This window comes from Dipodomys merriami, unplaced genomic scaffold (genome assembly GCF_024711535.1).
Source record: "Dipodomys merriami isolate MVZ:Mamm:240054 unplaced genomic scaffold, mDipMer1.0.p SCAF_16, whole genome shotgun sequence".
Taxonomy (NCBI): Eukaryota; Metazoa; Chordata; class Mammalia; order Rodentia; family Heteromyidae; genus Dipodomys; species Dipodomys merriami.
Window position 1 is genome coordinate 3,331,375 of NW_027202937.1, and position 20,601 is coordinate 3,351,975.

The 20,601-nt window shown below is 53.3% G+C and overlaps 1 protein-coding gene across 2 annotated transcripts; it reads right to left on the reverse strand.

The window, feature by feature from the left end:
- Positions 1 to 7,246: 7,246 nt before the first annotated feature.
- On the reverse strand, positions 7,247 to 19,847 carry Vegfa (vascular endothelial growth factor A). 2 transcript variants are annotated; one of them, XM_070023650.1, is made up of 8 exons: positions 19,825 to 19,847; positions 18,755 to 18,800; positions 15,403 to 15,599; positions 14,503 to 14,579; positions 13,954 to 13,983; positions 12,125 to 12,196; positions 10,802 to 10,933; positions 7,247 to 9,278 (listed from the first exon to the last, which is right to left on the reverse strand). In XM_070023650.1, the coding sequence occupies exons 2-8, from the start codon at positions 18,780 to 18,782 to the stop codon at positions 9,257 to 9,259; spliced, it is 558 nt and encodes a 185-aa protein (XP_069879751.1). In that variant the 5' UTR covers positions 18,783 to 18,800; positions 19,825 to 19,847; the 3' UTR covers positions 7,247 to 9,256. The 2 variants fall into 2 exon arrangements, with proteins under 2 accessions (XP_069879751.1, XP_069879752.1); XM_070023651.1 differs by lacking the exons at positions 15,403 to 15,599; positions 18,755 to 18,800; positions 19,825 to 19,847 and having other exon boundaries at positions 14,503 to 14,856.
- Between the last annotated feature and the right edge of the window lie 754 nt (positions 19,848 to 20,601).

The following is a 20,601-nucleotide window of genomic DNA, read 5'->3' on the forward strand; positions in this document are numbered from 1 at the left end:
AGCCTGCTTAGAATGCATGGAGGCCCTGAGTTCACACCCCAGTGCTGCCCAAAAAAAGGGGGGGCAGGGAAGCCAGGCACCAGTGGTTCACGTCTATGATCCTAGCTATTCAGGAAGCTGAGATCTGAGGATCGCGGTTCAAAGCCAGCCCGGGCAGGAAAGTCCGTGGGACTCTTATCTCCAATAAACCACTAGAAAACCGGAAGTGGCACTGTGACTCAAGTGGTAGAGCGCTTACCTTGAGCTGAAGAGCACAGGGACAGCGCCCAGGCCCAGAGTTCAAGCCCCATGACCGACAAAAAAAAGGGGGGTAGGGAGAGGGAGAAATAGTCAAACTGTCATCAAGTATCCAAAGAAGAAAAGAAAGGTTGTCCTAGGAGCAATATAATTACTATAAGATTAATAATAGATAAGCAATATTTCCATACCATATTTTTTTCCATACCAATATTTCCATGCTGCCACATGTAACAGTTTCTTCATCCCACAGGCTCCACCAGGATGGATTTCTGTTCCTATTTTCTTTTTTTTAATTGTATTTTATTGTAAAGATGCTGTACAGAGGGGTTACAGTTACATGAATAAATCTGTTCCTATTTTCACAAGATGAGAAAGCGGAGACCGGGAACTAAGTTATCCAATGGCAGACCCGAGATTCCAACCTGCATTTGTCAGACGTCTCAGAGGGACATGGAATGGTCCAGACTGACTGTGCAGGGAACTGGGCAGAGCATGTGAGGAGACATCCCCAGGGCCCAGGCCTCTTAGGCCATCTCCTGAGGGACTTCAGTCCAGGGTGGCTGGCCCAGCCACCCATGAGAAGGGGAATAGAGGCCCAGTCTTCCTACAGGAAGACGAGGAGGCATTGAATGAGGACCTCAGAGGGGACAGGTAGAGCCCTCGGAAATGAGAACGTGTTGGCATCTACCCTACTTGGAGCCACACCAAGGGACCATCAGGGGAAGTCTGGAGAAATAGCAAGGCAAGGCTGGCGAGCTGTGCGTGGCTCATGACAGATAGTGAGCCCCATTGGGACTGTAAATGTGAGAGGGAGGAGGGCTGGAGGCCTGAGAAGGCTCATCCAGCTCTACCTCCTGGGGTTCCTGACACCTACAACAGCCACAGGAAGGGCAGGTGGGGCCTTCCTAAGACTGGTGTCCATCTTTGTCAACAAAGAAGTATGTCAGGACAGGTTTCTCCTAAAGGCAGGGAGCATCCTGAGGGCCAGGGTCTGGTCACCTCTCTGCCTAGGAGCTCCCTGAGGGTAGAAATTACATTTCTCTCGCTAAGAGATGAATTCAGAGCCCAGGGCGCTGGTTGCTCACACCTGTCATCCTAGCTACTCAAGAGGCTGAGATGTGAGGATCAAGGTACAAAGCCAGCCCAGGCAGAAAGTCCATGAGAATTTTTATATCCAGTTAACCAGCAAAAAGCCAGAAATAGAGGTGTGGCTCAAGTGGTAGAGCACTAGTCTTGAGTGCAAAAGCTAAGGGACAAGTGCCCAGACCCTGAGTTCAAGACCCAGTGGGGGGTGGGGGAGGTGCGAAAAAGAAAAAAAGAAAAACCAAGATGAACTCTCCTTTGAAATCATCTTTGAAATCACCTTCAGGTCCCAACTTTTTCATCCTGAGGTGACCCAGGCCCTCTTTCCTTCCTCCCATAGACGTCTTTGTCTGATGATCCCTGGGTTCTAGCTCTTTCCTTTCAGAATCACCCTTTCTGCCCCCACTGCTATAGCTACTCCTTCAAGCCTTGTGTTTTCCATTTCCTGCAGATTGTAAATATTTACCATTTCCTTCCCTGCCCTCCCCTGGTCCTTACCCTGGTGAATAATGTCCTTTGGATATGGCTGAATTCTCTCCCTCTGAAGCCAGCCCAATGGGGCCTTCCAAGGGTCAGCTCTCCCATTCTCCATCTCTATGCTAGAATAGGTAGAAGCCACCCAGCATACAAGGGCCATAGCAAGGCACAGCCAGCATATCTAGTGTTCAGGAAGTGCTGGATGATGGAAAGGAAGAGGGAAGAAAAGGATCCCACAATCCTTTCCTAACAACTCTCTTTTTTCTTTTTTCTGGAAGTTCATCTTATTCTCTGATCCTCTCTTCTTGCTGTGAGGACTATTTTCTCTTGGAGAGATTTCAATTGCACTGAACCACTCTTTGTGTGTGTGTGTGTGTGTGTGTGTGTGTGTGTGTGTGTGTGTGTGTGTGTGTCTGTGTCTGTGTCTGTGTCTGTGTCTGTGTGTCTGTGTGTGTGTCTGTGTCTGTGTGTGTGTGTGTACACGCACACACTAGTACTGAGGCTTGAACTCAGGCCGGGGCATTGTACTTTGGTTAGCATTCTACCACTGAGCCATGCCATTACTTTCAACTTTTTGCTGATTAATTGGGGATAAGTATCAAACTTTGCTGCGCAGGCTGGCTTCAAACTGATCCTCAGATCTCAGCCTCCTTCTAGCTAGAATTACAGGCATGGGTTACTGACACCCTACCCAGTTTAAATCACAATCTTTTTTCTGGAAATTCAGATGCTCCTTTGACATGCCTGGGTCAGTCAGCCCTGCCCTGTCATCCTACCAAACCTACTATCAGAGCAGACTCCTGCCTGTAATCTCTTCAAAACATATCCTTCCCTTCTAGAACCTTCCTCTAACCCCTTGGGCCTGCACATATACCCAGACATTGTGGATGGGACAAGACAAAAGTCCTAATCTCATGCAGATTAGGACTGGCATCTGTTCTGTCACTTGAGAGCTTTAAGCCATAGCAGGCCACACATTTGCTCACAACTCTAAATTTGAGCAGTCTTAAGATGGATTTGTTCTACTTTCTTGATGGTGGGCTAGAGTGTGGAAGCTCCAGGGGGTGTCTGCTCACCTCTTACACAACTGGTAAATGCTATGTTTTCTTTTTCTCCTCCTTTTCTCCATGATCTATTTTTAACACTTTCTTTCGTCCAAGGCCAGGTGTCGCAATCTCTTGCATGATCCCCAATGACTTCACTTGCATGTCTGGGGCCTTGGCTTGGGGCAGTGGAAACAGTAAGGAATCCCTTCCCCCTACCTTTCCTTCTCTCATGCCAGCAGGTAATTGAGCTTCCTTATAACATGGCAGTTGCCTTCCAAAAGGCAAAACTATGCAGTCTGTTAAGGACCAGGCCTGAAAGTCCCAAAATCTATCTTCTGCCACATTCTTCAAGTCTCAAGGCCAACTCAGATTCCCAAAGGAAGGGAAATGAGGGAAGGGGCAATATGGGAGTGCAGGGACAGGAAGAGCTGTTGGCAGCCATATTTGCACCCAGGTCACCAGAGTGGTTCTAACACATGAGTCACCTCATTCTGTATGTATCCATCCACTCACCTTCCCCACAGGAGGAGCTGCGGGAGGGAGGCAAGATGGCAGGCAGGTTCCCTGGAGAAGCAGAGACTCTAAAGGCCTTTGAAGGCTGTGACCAAGGTACTCCTTTAGAAAAGGGAAAGGTTCTCAGGCTTGGCAGAGCAGAACTGACAGCAGGGAAGACCTTGGCCTTGATCAGGTCTCCTCTGACTCTTGAGGGATCCTTGAGGTGACGCCCAGTGGTGTCTGCACAGCTCTGAGACAACTGCAGGATGTGGTATTTTTATTTCCTTTTCTCCATGGTCTATTTCAAGACTTTCTCTTGTCCAAGGCCACGTGTTGCAGTCTCCTGCGTGCTTAGATTTCCGATCTCCCACTTCGGAGCCCCAGCCGGAGGAGACATCTCTTGCCTTTGCTTTGCCTTTGCATTCATAGGGAAGTTGGATTTTAGCCCTGGTTTGGCCACCGCTACATCCTCCCCCTGTCCCACTTTTCTTCTGCCTGTTTGTATTCAGTCTAGACGATTCCTTTTTATTTGCTGATGTCCTGCCCTAGCCTCAGGCAGCTGTGGTGTGGTGGGAAGAGCACTGGAATTGGAGTCAGGAAAGCTGGTTTAAATTCTCACCAGGCTATTTACTAATGGTGAGTCAATTGAGACAAGCTACTTACCTTCTCTGGGCCTCCTGCTTTCTTTCGGCTAAGTGACAATAATGAGCTCCATCTCCAGGGTGGCTACAGCATATGGCACTAACCAAGAGGTCTCTGATCCCCACCCCACTTTCTGGCTGGCTGCATTCACTTTCTCTAGTCAGCCTTGCTCAGATCCTCACCTACCCAGCCCACCACCAACCTCTCCTGACATGGCGACGGAAATCCCCTTCCACCGCTGTAGCCTTGGGATAAAATTTGTTCTGTTGGCTTTAAAAGGTGGGGGCAGGGCTGGGAAGGTGGCTCAGTGGTAGAGCGCTTGCCTTGCATGCCTGAGGCCCTGGGTTCGATTCCTCAGCACCACATAAGCAAAATGAAAAAAGCCGGAAGTGGAGCTGTGACTCAAGTGGTAGAGCTCTAGCCTTGAGCTGAAGAGCTGAGGGACAGCGCCCAGGCCCAGAGTTCAGGCCCCACAACCGGACCCAAAAAATAAAAAAATAAAAGGTGGGGGCAGGGGGGGAGGCAGTACATTTTAGACTCACATTGTCCAAGATGGTTGTCACTAGCTATGCACACTGATCAACCACAACTGATATGTGTGATTCAAACAAAATGTGCATCAGAGTTGCAGACACCTCCAAAAGTGCACAATCTCTCAATAATTTTGATTAAATATTGATTAAATATTGAAACTATTTTAGATATGTTAAGGTAACATAAAATATATTGGTAACATTGATCTTGTTTCTTATATCTTTTCAATTCTGGCTCATGGAAAGCTTTGAAGACATACATATGGATGGGCTGGGTATGTGGTGAAGTACTAGCAGTATCAGCCCAAAAGGTGCCAAGCCTTGGGTTTAAACCCTAGCACCAAAACAGATAAGTAAGTTACAGATGTGGCCAGCATACTATTTCTATGGGCCAGCGCCATCCTAGAGTGTGTGATCAGGTCTCATGTACTATGGAGAAGCAGCAGTCATGAAAGAGGAGGAGGAGCACTATGCCCGGCTGAGTGACTCCAAGTACCCAGCAAAAAGCTGGAAGTGGAGCTGTGGCTTGAGTGGTAGAGCACCAGATGTGAGTAAGAAAGCTGAGAGCAAAAGACCCTGCATGCAAACTCTAGAACAAGGAGAGAAGGTAAGGGAAGGGAAAAGGAAAAAGGGAAAAAAGGGAAAAGGGAAGGGAAAGGAGAGGAGAGGAGAGGAGAGGAGAGGAGAGGAGAGGAGAGGAGAGGAGAGGGGAAGGGGAAGGGGAAGGGGAAGGGGAAGAGGAAGGAGAAGGAAAGGGGAAGGGGAAGGGGAAGGAGAAGGAGAAGGAGAAGGGAAGGGAAGGAAAGGAAAGGAAAGGAAAGGAAAGGAAAGGAAAGGAAAGGAAAGGAAAGGAAAGGAAAGGAAAGGAAAGGAAAGGAAAGGGGAAAGATGGAAGAAAGGAAAGAGGGAAGGAAGGAAGGAAGGAAGGAAGGAAGGAAGGAAGGAAGGAAGGAAGGAAGGAAGGAAGGAAGGAAGGGTGGATCCTAGGGCAGAATGAGGTCAATAGTCAAGGGAACAAGAAGGAGACAAGACTTATGAGACAATGTGCCCGAAAGGAGACTGCAAAAGTCCTGGAGAGTGACCCTGCCGGGACCCTCCCTACTGAGGTTGATGAAGAGAAGCCAGTGTGGTGAGCAACGTAGGTGCATCAGAATCCACTGAGCAGTTAGGAGGCAGACAGCTGGATGGTACAGGGCCTTTTAAGACAACTCCCCCCACCCCCCACCCCAAGTAGAATAGAATCTCTGGAGGGTTTTCAGTCAGTGACATGATGGCCCCTATCTGAAAAGACTCGTTCTGGCTATGATGGAAGTCCCAGGAGGCAGGGTAGCGATGCCAGCCACAATCCAGGTAAGCAGGCAGGAACATCTCCCTCACTGGGTTCTTTGTGAATTCTACCTCAACCCACATGGGAGTCAGGAGAGATGGAGAAAGGAGCAGGGAGCATACACTAGACCAGAGCTCCTGGAGGGCAAAGCCTGACCTTCTGTCCTACCAGTGGGCCAGTCTGCCGCACTGCCAGATACCTATATTGCCTTGCCACCCATACCTAGCATTCACTCTTCAACACCTCTGCCTCAACCCTGATTTGCCACCCATGTCTTCTTTACAGAGCAGCCTGGAAATCATAAGACACCTCCAACCCCCCCAAAGCTAGGTCTGATGCCTCCAGCACATTTGAGACATTGTGTGTGTGTGTGCGTGCGTGTGTGCGCGCGCGCATGCATGTGTATGATCTGTTGCAATGCACACGCATGCACATGCTGGTCCTGGGCCTTTTACTCAGGGCCTGGGCACTGTCCTTGAGCTTCTTTTGCTCAAAGCTAGCACTCTACCACCTGAATCACAGCTCCACTTTAAGGTTTTTTTGGGGGAAGGGGGTGGTGCTCAATTGGAGATAAGAGTTCTCACAAACTTTCTTTTCTAGGCCGGCTTCCCACTGAGATCCTCAAGATCTCAGCCTCTGAAGTAGCCAGGATGACAGCCATGAGCCAGCAGCACTGGCATTGAAGCATTTTTTTCCACTCATAAACTTATACTTCTGTATCTCTCACCCCCTCAACCTCTCCAGATCTTTCGGGGGTCAAATCACTTTATTCTAAAAGAACAGCCTAGGCTATACAGCACAGTGACTAGCCCTACTTATGGTTGAGAGAATGACAGATGAGAGGAAGTAGATTTGACCCATTGCTCAGCATGCCCAAGACCCAACAAGGTCCACTCTCCCCAGGCCCAGCACAGCAAGATCTACAGCAAGACAGAGCCGGGGGCCCCATCTAGAGCAAGCAGAGCTGTGGTTCCAGGAACTCAACACGCAGAAATTAAAACCAAGTGCACCCTAGGGTCTCAGTACCCTAGAAGAACCCTTTCCCATTGCCCAGCTGGTTACAGCAGGTAAGACCTAAACATTGCCCAGCTGGTTACAGGAGGTAAGACCAAACCAAAACCCACTCAGGGAAGGCCAGCAGAAACAGGGCCAGATCCTTCCTCCACAAGGGCCGGGCCCCTTGATCTGTTGCAACAGCTGCTTGGTCCCTTGGCTAAAGCAACAAGTCCCTTCCACTCATCCCCCACTGCTCCCATCTCTTAGATCGAGCTAGAAATGGACCCGTACCCCTAGGCCCAACCTGAACAGGATGGTAAGGCTCTGGCCAGAGCAGAAGACAGAAGGGGTGCCCACAACTACACACCGGGACCTTTGCACATTCAATGGAGAAAGACCAAGAGGAGTTCTGAGATCAGAATTAAAATCTTTAATACAAAATGCTTTTTTTTTTAAGATATATCTGTATTTCTTTGTTGTTGTTTAAAAATAAATATGTACTACGGAATATCTCGAAAAACTGCACTAGAGACAAAGACGTGATGTTAATATCTTTTCCCCCCAACAATTATTACGGATAAACAGTAGCACCAATAAATAAATGATAACAAATATTAAAATTAAAAAAGGAGAGAGATTTAGTATGTAGGATTCTCTATTTTTCTTGTTTTGTTTTTACATATAAAAAACAGAATAGCAATGTCTATTTTATCAGAATCACATATATACATAAACATATATATATATATATATTTATATACAAACACAAGTTGCCAAATATATATATAGTATGTAAATGTATATTGAAACCTTATTTCGAAGGAATGTGTGGTGAGAAGCTGGGGAAAGGAAGGGCAGAGCTGAGTGTTAGCAGTATTAAATGTCTGCCCAGAGTAAGCTAGTAACTTTCACCGATCAGGCAGAGACAGACTGGAAACACGAATTTCATACACACAAACCGGTACAAACAAAGAGCGCAAGAGAGCGAGAGAGAGAGAGCAAGAGAAAGAGAGAGAGAACAAGAGAGAGCAAGAGATACATCTTATAAATAGTTGAAATTAAATATTAACCAAGAATACTGAAAAAAACCCTACTCTTTAATTAAATTAACTGTTTTTAATTTCTAATTAAAAAGATATATTAAATAAGTACCGCATATAAAACACTTTGTCTCTTTTCTCTGCCTCCGCAGATGGGCAGGCGGGCCTGGCCATCTTCTCTGTGCTTCGGGAAGGAGTGGGGAGAGGAGAGGGAGGGCTACACACTCACCCACTCACACACTCACCCACTCACTCACACACACACACACACAGCCAGGTCTCCTGGGGACAGAACTAGTGGTTTCAACGGTCTGAGGACATGAAGGCCACCTGGACAGCAGTCTGGGAAGCAGGGCAGGGAGAGGAGGTTGGGTCTGGGGAAGAGTGACCATCACAGGCTGCTTCTTCCACCAAAGTCTGTTCTCTTCGCCAGGACGCCTGTCGGGCGGCAATGAGAACAGAAAAGGCTGCCCAGACCCTGGGCTCTTCTGGGCAGTGCCCCTGGGGCGGGGGGAGGGGGACAGGGGGGTGAAACTGGGGGACAGGATGCCCTCGCAGCATGTGGCAGGTATCCACAAAGCACGCCATTCTCCTGAGGCTCCCCCAAAGTCCTGGGGTGAGCCAGCATCCTTGTCCCTGCTCTCTGCCATCTGTCTTTCTGTCCTGATTGCCTTGGGGTAGAGGCTCAGGCCCAGGGTTGGGTTTGTCGATGTTCCTGGAAGTTGCCCCCAGACCCTGGCCTTTGCGCATTCATTCCCAAGGAGAAGAGAGGGCCGCCGCCTCCCTCAGAGGGACAGAAGATCGCTCCAGAGTCGCTCCTTCCATCCTGACCCATCACGACGTGGGATCGCCTCCCGTCTCAAGTCCACAGCAGTCAAAATACATCCAGTGAAGACACCAATAACATTAGCACAGTTAACTTAAAAAAGAATATATATATTTTATATATATATAAAATATATATATTTACTTTTATATATAATATATATATATAAATGTATGGGTGTGGGGTGGGTATGTCTACAGGAATCCCAGAAATAAAACTCTCTCTAATCTTCCAGGCTCGGTGATTTAAGCAGCAAGAAAAAAAAAAACAAAACAATGAAATGACAAAAATCCAATCCAAGAGGGACCGAGCTGGGTCCCGGCCGAGGGAACGCATCCTGCCCTTGGGACCCAGAGTGCTCTGCGCAGTGTCCTCTTCCTTCATTTCGTTTAGGTTTCTGGATTAAGGACTGTTCTGTCCGTGGTGACTGGTGACGGGTGTGGTGGTGGTGGTGGTGGTGGTGTGGTTAGTCGTTCTGGATCAATCTTTCCTGGTGAGAGGTCTGGTTCCCGAAACCCTGAGGGAGGCTTCCTTCCTTCCCACAGCCTGGCTCACCGCCTTGGCTTGTCACACCTGAGACACACAGCAAAGGACGGGGTTAGGGCTGGGAGGACAGGCCTGCGCTGCAGGAGTGGAGGACAAGAAAGATGAGGTTGCCCAACAGAAGCCCCAGTAGGAGGGAGAGGCCCCGCCTGGCCTTGGGGAGCCCTGTGGAAGCAGCAGCTCTACTCAGGGACCCCCTGCCACTCCCATGCCCACTGGAGTTTTGTGGCCCACGTGAAACAGGACAGACATGGAAACACCTCACAAAGCAACGAGTGGACAAGTACTGAGGAACGGCGTTATCCCTAATAGGGCTGGACATGGTTAGAGGGGAGACCTGCAGTTTTGTCAGCTCAGGTTTTAGGGACAGACTTGGGGAACAGCGAGTGTGGAGGGGGTGTGGTGGCCAGTGAGGGGAGCTGCCCGGGGGACAGGAGACTCCCAGAAGAGGGGATTTGGAGGGGTGTGGGGCGTTAGGAAGGAGAGAGACCATCTGTTCCCTGTGGAGCTGGTCGGGCTTGAGCTGCCTGGCAAGTGGCAGGCCCCGCCGCCCGCCGGCCCCCGGCCTACGGGTAAACTTGGGCTGGGGACACAAGTCGTGGCATCAGTCAACCTCCAAGAACGTTCTCGCGTGTTCCCCTCCCTGCTACTGAGGAAGGGAGTCCTGGTTTGGAGTCCCAGGAACTGGAATTCCCAAACCCAGCTGGAGTCAGCTCACACAACCAGAAAGCCCTCAAATGTCAAGACCTTGCTTTCTCCCCACCAGAGAGACCCACCGGGCACACATCATCCAGACACCCATCCAGGCGTCTGAAGACTACCAGCTGCTGTGCGTTCAGCCACGCACCTGGCCCCACCACAGACACCTGGGGCCCAGGCTGGAGGAGTTGGCAGTTAGTGGCGGTAGTGGGTACAGCCTCTCCCTCCAACCACTAGGGGGGACACCTGGAAAGGTGGAGGCCATGCAGATTGACATTGTGGTGCAGGATAAAGGAATCTGGTTATCTCAGATGCCAAGTCATCTACCATGGGCAGAAGAACAGTAAAGACCTGTTCAGGGAGCCCCAGTCTAAGGGGACACGGCCTGTCCTCAGGGAGAAGCCTCCAGGGTACAAGGCCCACGTCAGAGGCAGTGCTGAAGTCAAGAACGCTTCCTCATTGCAGACATCCACCTGGAAGGACTGTTTCTCAGCATGAGCATCGGAGACAGCACAACCACATCGGCAACAGCCACGAACAGCAGGACCACAGGACACGACACACAGCTGGCGTCCACACCACTGGACTACCCACTCAGACAGCCAGGGCCACCTCGGAGCAGCCCTGCCAGAACAGGGCCCGCACAACCCCAGGGCTTCAGGAGCAGCGAAGACGGCAGCCACCAGGCAGGGACAGCAGCTAGAAGCCGAGCAAGCAGCTGGCCCCTCAACAGGCATGCTCTGTGTATGGTGTCTCTCTCTCTCTCGCTCTCTCTCTCTCTCTCGCTCACGCTCTCTCTCTCATCCCATGTCTTCAATGTGCCTTTCTGACTCGCTCGCCCTCTGGGAACCAACCTGCAAGTACGTTCGTTTAACTCAAGCTGCCTCGCCTTGCAACGCGAGTCTGTGTTTTTGCAGGAACATTTACACGTCTGCGGATCTTGTACAAACAAATGCTTTCTCCGCTCTGAGCAAGGCCCACAGGGACTGCAAAAAGGCAAAAGGAAAGACATCTAAGCTAGAGCATCAGCAGAGAGAGAGAAGAAAAAAAAACCCCATGCAACACCCCTGCCATGTCCACTGTGGCCCCCCACACCCTCTCTGGGCGGCCCCCACACCCTTCCACGCCCTGGAAGGATCAGAGCGCTGCAGCAGAGGAAGAGAGAGCGCGAAAAGAGGCGGCACTGGCCAGGACGCCTGTCTACAGGAAGAGGAGGGCGCAGGCGGGCAGAGAGTACAGGAGAGGGCTGCCGGAAGGGGCGGTGCTATGCCCTGAAGGACATGGGGCACGTGTGCTCATGTCCACTTGACATCAGGCCCCAGCGGCTGCTGCTGCCCTTGAAAGACCACACTTCACACTCTTCACCTGGGGGGGTGGGGGAGGAGGAGGAGACATGAGATCTCCCCGGGGGGAAAATGGAAGCCCTGGCCCTTCTACCACACGAGGGCCCGCAGAGGGCATGATGGGAAGGCAATCCAGGCACTTTGGCCAGCAACCAGGCCACTGGGACTACAGGGCCCATCTCCAAACCCAAAAGACACAGCATCCATACAGGGAGACACTGTGGGCACCTTGCGTGGGGCTGGAGTAGGGTGAGTCAGCCTCCAGCAGGCCAGAAGCACTGAGAAACCAGGGCCCTGGAGTCAGAACAAGAGGGGCAGCCATGCCTTGCTTGACCCCCCCCCAAGCTCCTCCTCCTGCAGGCCCCGCCCTTCCCCACCGCCATCACACTCCCTCCTCACACCAGGTCTGCACGCCCTTCGCTCTCAGCTTCCAGAAAGCGCAGAAGCCCAGAGCAGAGGAAGCCTGCTGGGTGAGCGGCCCCAATGCCCAGCACCCATGCCAACATGGGCCCGCCACCAGCGCCCAGTGGGTGAGAGAAAGTTGGTGCCCAGCCAAAGCACCCTCCCTGAGTCTTCCAGGCCCAGGACACCCCTCCCAACCCCCACCATGCCCTGGGTGTTAACCCTGGACCAGCAACACCACAGAGTCTCCCCATTGGTGCTCATTAGTGGAGTGAGTGAGAGAGAGAGACACTGAGGCGAGGAGGGAAGGGCAAGAGCTGGGGAAGACCACGGGAGGGAGGGCAGGGTTATGGGGAGCTGCAGGCAGGGGGTTTGACTGGAGGCCAGGGAGACCCCCGGACATTAGACAGCAGAGCGCGGGCACCAACGTACACGCTCCAGCATTTATACCGGGATTTCTTGCGCTTTCGTTTTTGCCCCTTTCCCTTTCCTCGAACTGATTTTCTGGAAAATAAAATAACAGAGACAGACAGAGAGAGAACAAGCAGGGATAGGAGAGCAAAAGAAGCCCCGTGGGGGCAGGACGCAGGCCGAGCCCCGGGGCTGGCAGCAGGTGAGACAGGCAGCTTTGGCGAAGGCTGGGCACTCATGCACCCCGCAGCTCCTCCTCCTCCTGTTGCCCAGCCTACTGGCATGCTCTGGGTGGGAAGCAGAGACTGTGCATGGCACAGGATCAAAGGGCCGCTATGCACATGGGGGGCTCTCCACTCTGGCAAGGTACAAAGCCCCTCGGGAAGGTTCTCTGCTCAGCAGGCCTGTGGCCCTGAAGGCCAAGAGGCCATAAAAGGTAGACATTGAGGTCAGATTCCTGGTCTGATGGAGGAGAGGGGGACAGGCTGTGCTTCAAGTGTCTTCCAAGGACAACAGCAAGGGATCCCTGCAGAGGCCCTGCCTCGGGGGCCCCTGGGGGGGGGGGAGGTGGAGAGCAGCTTCCTTGGGAGCTGGCACAAAACCCAGGGCAGGACATGAAAGACCCAAGTCTGCCCAGCCCTAACCTGCAGGGGCTGGCTAACTCAGAGCCCTGATAGGGGTGGCCTGGTTAGGGGAAGGGAAGGAGGCCAGGGACCCCTGGGGCACTGAGAAGCCAGTTCTCGTGCAGCCTGTCTGAGCCCAGGCAGAGCCCCTGGATTTCTCTAAGGGCAAAGCAGGCATTAAGGGGCATAGATAAGGGGGACAGGATGTAGCCTGTGCCTCTCCAGGGAATCCGCACTCTCTGAGCTTGCCAGGCCCCAGAGAGCGCTCCTCAGCATGTCTGTCACAGGGAAGGAGGAAGAGGAGAAGGGTCCTGGGCAGAGGTGAGTCTGTCCCCTGTAGGAAAATGTACTGGAAGGATGGAAGGAAGCGGGCCTCTGCATGCATGCTGGCTTGTTTGCTTGCATGCGCTCGTGTGCTCTCTCTCTCTCTCTTTCTGTCTCTGTCTCTCTCTTTCTGTCTCTGTCTCTGTCTCTCTCTGTGTCTCTGTCTCTCTCTCTCTCTTTCTCTCTCTCTCTCTCTCATCGAGACTATTTTCCCAGACCACTGCTCTGTCCTGTCCCGGAGGCTGGAAGGGACAGCAGGGTTGAGACTTAGGGACTTCACAGGGCGCATCAGACAGGAAGAGGAAGGGGAAAGGCATGGGTACTCTCTCTCTCAGCCTCTCCTTCCCTGAAAACCAACCTCACAGGTGTCCCCTGCCTGTCCTGTCCTGACCCAACCTTCCATGTGGAGCAACCGGAAGCCAGAGGCCAGGGCCAACACTGCTACTTTGCCTCCATCGCAGACAGGGCTGGTGTCTGCTGCTCTAGGAACCACGCACCAAGAAACCCGGCGCCGCCCCAAACCCAACTGCGCCGCCACATTCGCCATCCAAACAGGTCACCAAAGCTGGCTTCTCTGATGCCCACTCCCTCCCTCCAGAGCCAGGGGAGCTGGCGCTCACCCTGTCCACCCGGCACACAGGGAATCAACAGCACCTCAGTGCTGCAAGGCAGCAATACTGTCAAGGAAGCCCCAGGCTCCAGGCTGGATTTCTTCACTACACCTGGAGCCCGGAAGCCGGAAACTGACTCTGTCCCACAGCTGCCACCACAATCCGATCCCCAACCAGACCACCTCAGTGACCCCTGGAGGCCATCAGAGCCCGGGGCAGAGGAAGCCAAAAGCAGCAAACCAAGACAACTTGGCCAAGGGGAGGGAGAAGTATGAATGTCATGGCCACTTACTTTTCCGGCCTTGCTCTATCTTTCTTTGGTCTGCATTGGGTAGAGAAGGAGAGAGAGAAAGAAAAGAATTAAGGTGGTTTTGATAATTACAAGGATAGTAATGATAATAATAATATTAGCAATAAAATCTGGACATAGTGTTTCGTTGTTTCTTTTTTTGTTGTTGTTTTTTGTTTTTTGCCAGTCTTGGGGCTTGAACTCGGGGCTTGGGCACTGTCCTGAGCTTCTTTTGCTCAAGGCTAGCACTCTACCACTTGAGCCACAGTGCCACTTGTAGCTTTTTCTGTGTATGTGGTACTGAGGAATCAAACGGAAGGCTTCATGCATGCTAGACAAGCACTCTACCACTGAGCCACCTTACAAGACTGAAACATTGTTTTAATCCCTTGAGCAGCTAAACAACTTGTAACAAAATTACGAGGTACATGCAACTATTGTACCCATTTTCTAGATGTGGGCAACATGCTTAACCCTTGCACAGATCACAGCTGTTGGTGGTCTGCTGGATAAATGATGAATGGGTGCATGGGTGAGTGATCCCATCCTCACCTGCATTCACATTTGCTGTGCTGTAAGAAGCTCATCTCTCCTATGTGCTGGCCTTGGTGAGGTTTGATCCGCATGATCTGCAGGGGAGGGAAGCAGATCCACAGGTTAGTGACCCAGCCAGCCAGACCCAGATGGGATACCCCTGGGCTCCTGCCGCTTAGCCCTCAGGGGTTCTACAGAGCAAGGTGGGCTGTGGAGGCAGGGCGACCAGGGCTCTAGCAGGAAGGAGCCTCAGGCCACCCCAACTCCACCAGCCCAGCTGGCCTCAGGGAGCCTCGGCTCCTCTGAAGGACAGAGATGGCTACAGGTTGGCCAGGCTGGGAATTCAGGTCCTGGATTTTCACCATTCTCCATCCCCACTCCTCCTTTCTCCCCCCCCCACCCCCCCCAAGGCCTTACCCTGAACCTAGCAGCTACCCAAAGGCCACCCACCCCCTATGTCTTACAGCTCTCACCCACTCTCCACCCTGTCTAGGCTGAGACACACAGCACCACACAGCACCCAGTGATGGGCTTTCAGTTCTTCATGGACCAGGCTCATCCAGCATTCCAAACCGAACCCCCCCCCCCTGCAGAGAGAGCCTGCAGACTCTCTCCAAGGGACGAAGAGAAGGAAGAGCTCTGGTTTCGAGCATCAGCCCCTCCGGAGCCCAGCAGGCAAAGATCAAGGAGGCGGAGGTAATAGTCCATGACTGGGGAACACGGCAGAGTCTTCTTCCCCGAGTAGACAAGACCCCGCCTCATTCTTCTCCACCCTGGCCCCTGACTCAGAGGCAGGAGCTGGGCCAGGCTCCAACTACCAAGAGCTTCTGAGGAAGAAGAAGGGGCCCAGACCACCTCTCCCAAAGTCTGACATCCCTCCCTGTGCCCATCCCCGACCCCAGTCCCGCAGGCGCCCACCTGCATGGTGATATTAGACTCCTCCGTGGGCACACACTCCAGAGCCTCGTCATTGCAGCAGCCCCCACAGCGCATCAGGGGCACACAGGACGGCTTGAAGATGTACTCGATCTCATCGGGGTACTCCTGGAAGATGTCCACCAGGGTCTCAATCGGACGGCAGTAGCTGCGCTGGTAGACTTCCATGAACTTCACCACTGCGTAGGGTCGGGGAGGAGGGAAAGACGGGTGAGCCCACAGGTGCTACCAAAAGTGATCTCTACTCAATTCTGCCAGTTTCCTCCTCCTTGGGGCTTCTGAGGGCTACTCACTACCAAGTCAGTCCTTCCAATATCTAACTGAATGCCCTCCCGCTGCATGGAAGCCCCTCCCTAAGTGTTCCACCCCTATCATAGGTAAAGGCTGGTGTTCACTCCACAGATCTCAAGCTATTCAAGGTCCATCTGATCCTCTGCTTCAAGGTGACACCAGCGGGCAGTCCGACTATGGGCGCACCTGCTGGGGTGGCTCTAAGCTTTGTGGGCCAGGAGGAACAGCCAGGTCTGGCAAGCTACTCTGTGCTTTCCCTCAGCCATTGCTATTGGCTAGCATTACTTCCTGAGCAGTTACTATGTGCTGGGGTACTGTGTACAGTTGCTCGATACTCCCCACGTGGTATTACTTATGTTATGAATGGAGAACTAGAAGCTTAGAGAGACTCAGAGAGGCTCTGAAATCTGCCGAAGGCCGCACTGCCAGAGTGACAAATTATTGGGCTTTGACATCCAAGCCTTCCTAAGACGACATCCAGCCCAAGGATAGAACTTGAGGAGGCACCTTGCCACCTGCCAGGCTCCCTCTCCAGACCAGGGCTCGGGAGGTATCAACAGGTGAAGGAGGCGGGCACGCTCCGCAGGCCCTGCCAACCACCGATAACCCCGCCCCAGAGGGCAGACTGCTTACATCATGGAAAAAACAGGGCCGCCGCTGCAAGCACCCGCCCAGTGTTTCTAGAAGCTGATCTGGAGAACAGGGTAAAGACAGCTTTCCAGGCTGACCGCAGAGCCTGAGTGCACCAGAGCATGAAAGGGTAATTCTGGGCCACAGGGGTGGGGCCCCTGAGAATAAATAAATGCCGGACTCCAGCAAGACTGCTCCAAACTGCAGGCCCAGCCTGCCACTCCCCATCACACCCCGGCTACTGCCACATAACATGCCTGTCCCTAAAATGAGTCCCCTGCTCTGGAGACAAGACCAAAAGCCCAGCTGGCCTGGGGGCCCAGGCCCAGGCTGACTAGATGTGACCTTGGGCTCGTCCTGTCTCTGGGCAGCCAGCGTGGCTCATCTAAGGAGGTCAGCCTGATCTCGAAAGACACGGGGAAAAGCTGAGACATGGAGCTTTGTCTCCCATCACCAGGCCTGAGAACAAGAGTTGTCTTATTCTGAGTGACACCAAGTCTGGAAGCTCACCAGGCATTAAATGCACATCCCATACAACTGTAGCCTTCTGAACGCCTAGGGCCGTCACCAAGTTTCCCCCCTGCTCCCCCTCCAAAGTGTGTTTTCTGAAAGTGTGAAGGAAGATCAGAGCCAGGGATATGAATGTAACAGGTTGGTTAGGAGAGACTTGAGGAGTCAAGGAGTGAGGAGAAAGCCACAAAAGAACAGTGGGACACCCAAGCATTCTTCTCTACCCTCAAGGGGGTTAAGTCAAAGCAAAGCATGATCAAAAAACAGTCAATGAGACCAGAAGGCAAAGTCTAAATTGAACAAAATAACAAAACTGAACAAGATAATGAATGCAGAATTCCTCTGTGTGTGTATGTGCGTGTGTGTGCATGCACACACGAACACACACTGGTGCTGGGGCTTGAACTCAGGGCTTGGATGCTCATTGATTCAAAGCTAGTGCTTTTAACACTTGAGCCATACCTCCACTTCTAGCTTTTTTTTTTTTTGGTGGTTAATCAGAGATAATCTCACAGACTTTTTCTGCCTGGGCTGGCTTCAAACTGCAATCCTCTGATCTCAGCCTCCTGAGTAGCTAGGATTTTTAAACTGATATTTCACGACACGGGGACAGAGGTGGTCCATGTTTGTAACCCTACCCAGGAAGACAGCAGAAAGGTCTGGCCTGAGCAATGAATGGGGTTAGGAGTCGAAGATGAAACAATCTGGACTGAGAATTCCTTTTAAAAGCTTCTCCCTAGAATTCCCAAAGCCCAGGGGAAGTGAAGGGGGCAGCCTGGCCACCACCGTTCAGGGGCTGCCTCCTGCAGCAGAGCTGTCCTGGGCCGGCTGCACGCTTACACGCACTCCTCCAACATCAGGCTTCCGTGGTTTTCCTTATTTACGGCAGCCAACCTTTTCTCCAGCAAACAAAGACCATTTGTCTTGCCTCTCCCAGACCACAGAGACCACTGGGAAGCCAAAGGGGGTGGGTGGCACACTGGAGTAGGGAACTGTCCGTGGCACAGGCCAGGGAGTGGCGCAAAGCCAGGCCCTGGGCCAAGGAAAGGGCTCCTGGAGTGGGGGAGGAGGAAGCAGAACCGGCTGGGCATTGCCACCCCTGGCGGCTACTGCAGCCACACTGGATTTGGGTCAGAGAAGCTGGCCTACAGGAAGACCCTAGGGCCTTCCTTCCTCAGAGGGCGGGTGGGCAGCCTGGAGGAGTAGCTGCTGGCTGGAGCAGAGGCCACACTCAGTGCTGAGGAGAGCCAGGGCGTCCCCAGAGAAATGGGAGGATCCCCATACTCCAAACCACACTGGAACAAAAGGCAGGCAGAGTCTCGGGTTGGGCAGGGGGGGCGGGGCGCATGGGAGATACAGCGCCCTCTGCTGGCCCAGAAGGGAAGTTCACAGCAGCCAAGGCAGTCCACAAGGGCTTTCTCCAATCTCAGAAGAACACAAAATGCCGTGGAGTGGGGGGTGGGAGAGGGTCCCGCGGCCCGTTAGGTTATCTGCCTCCCCCTGGTATCTCCAGCTCACAGGGAAAGAGCCACGGACCCCACAGATGGCCCATAGCTGGGTAGGAAATGGCACTGAACATACATCCTCCCTTGGGAGCTCAGGAACAAGGGACACCTCTCTTGACATCTGGAATCCCTGAACACCACACCTCCTGGTCTGCATTCAATCTCTCTGGAGAAAAGTGTACTTGGCAGAAGTAGAAGGAAAAAAAGCAACAAGTCTGACTTCTAGTAGAGAGCTGAACAGGGAAGAGCTTTAAGAAACAGAAGGGTTAACCTGCTGCCCCCCCCCAACTCCTGCATACACACCCAACGACTCACAACTCTGAAAAGCATCAAGTCTCTCCATGCACACTCAGGGGGTGACAGGGGAACCCCCCCCAACCAAGAACCAGGGGACTCACCTTCACGGGTTTTCTGTTCTTCTGCCATGGGTGCAGCCTGGGACCACTGAGGACAAAACAAAGAGCAAGACGTTGGCATGGGCAGAGACAGGGACATGAGCAAGGACGGGGAGCAAGGGCCCAGCCTTTGGGTCCCCTTCCCCCTGCGAGCTTTCCTCCCAGGCCCCCGGCTTCTGGCTTTTCCAGGCCTTCTGAGTTGCAAGGGGAATCGTCGGGGGGTCCCTGCAGACCCCGAGTGCTCCCACCACTCATGGCTTCCTCCACGGTTCAAGCCACAGAAGTTACCAGATGTGGGGTGCTCACAGTTCAGGAGGAACACACTAGAATTTTGCACTGTCCAGGTGCCCGTCTCTCCCCCACATTGCTCTCCCTTGCTCTCACTACCACCCCAAGGGCCTGGTCCAAAGCCATGGGTAAGTATTAAGGTCAAATAGGAGGACAAATTTGGACTGGGGCAGGAAGGAAGGACTGGGGGCGAGAAAAACAACATGGTGACCTTCTCCTGCTGACATGACAAATACCAGGGTGAGCTGGTGTCGGGAGGGAGGGGGTGCAGGGGACCGAAGGGCACCAGCCACCCTCCCCCACCCAAACGCTTCCAGTTCTCAGGAGCACACAGCACACCTACAGGTGGCTTAGAGGAGACGAGTCTGGGAGCAGGGACCAGGGGGAGGGGAGAGTCTCGTTTTTTCTCCCGGGAGCCTGGATGTATTTCCAACACCTTGCGGGTCACACACTTCCACTTTGACCCCAACACCCCCCTCACCCGGACAGGAACTCCAAGGTGGTCTTTTCCTCCCCCGGGGTGCCTGTTTTGTCCCAGCCCTTCCCACTCTCACCAGATCCCCAAATCTGTGAAGGTCAACAGCACCCCACGTGGACCACACAAGAGTAAGGAGGCAAAGGCTTCCAGCCTTTCCTGAGGGGCCTCACTTCCCAGACACCCCCCCACACCCCTGCAGCAGACCCCTCAACTTCCCCAGGGAGGAAATCCCACAGTCTCCCTCTCTCTCTTTTTCCTCCCCCCCCTCACTGCCCCAAGGCAGCCCACCCACGTCCCCCAGCCTTGCCTTGGTGGCCAAGGTCAGAGGAAGTCTCTCTCGAGGAAAGATAACAGTCCCCCCAGCTCCCAGCTGGATGAGGCTCCCACTGGAGCGCAATCCCCCCCCACAACCCCCTGGTTTCTCCACCTCAGCCTCCACCCGTCCCCACAATCCAGGCTAACATTCTCCCTAGACCATCCACTCCTCCAGAGCCCCAGTGAGGAAAGGGAACAGCAACTTTGTGCCCCCTCTCAGGCTGGGGGGGGGGGGCGGGAACCCACAGGAGGAGCGGTTCTAGGCAGGGAGGGGCCAGGTGTCCTTCTCTGGGGGCCTCTGAAGGTCACGCTGTGGCCGGCCAGCCACTCCTGCCCCTCCTCCCCTCTGGGAGGCCTCGAGCCAAGGCCCTTTGTGCCAGGGTCTGAGGAACTCGGGTTGCACAGGGACCCCTGCCCATTTCCTTCCTCCTGGTGTCCTCTCCAAGGGGACCCTGCCCTTGTGAGCGGAGGGAGAGGGAGGCTCGGCGGCTCGGAGCAGCAAGTTTGGAGTTCTGAAAAACCACCTGCTCCAGCGCCCCGTCCTGCAGGGGCTCCTGCCAAAGGGGCAGGAACGGGCCGCAGCCCGTTTCAAAAGGGGGAACGGAGGGGGTGGGGTTTTACCCTCCACTGACCCCCACAAAAGCTTCGCACAGCTCCCTCGAAACGGCGGTGGGAGAGGGAGAAGCCCCGGGCCACCAAGTCGGGACTTTCTACAGTTTCCACAAGGCACAGGGTGGGATCTGGCACCCCCGCTTCTGACAGCTCCCAT

Coding starts and splice junctions, on each gene's coding strand:
- Vegfa (XM_070023650.1), bottom strand. CDS start 18,782: ATGGCAGAAGAACAGAAAACCCGTGAAG. Junction 12,197..13,953: donor GATAGAGCAAGGCCGGAAAA/GTAAGTGGCCAT, acceptor TTTATTTTCCAG/AAAATCAGTTCGAGGAAAGG. Junction 10,934..12,124: donor CGGTATAAATGCTGGAGCGT/GTACGTTGGTGC, acceptor GCCTTTTTGCAG/TCCCTGTGGGCCTTGCTCAG.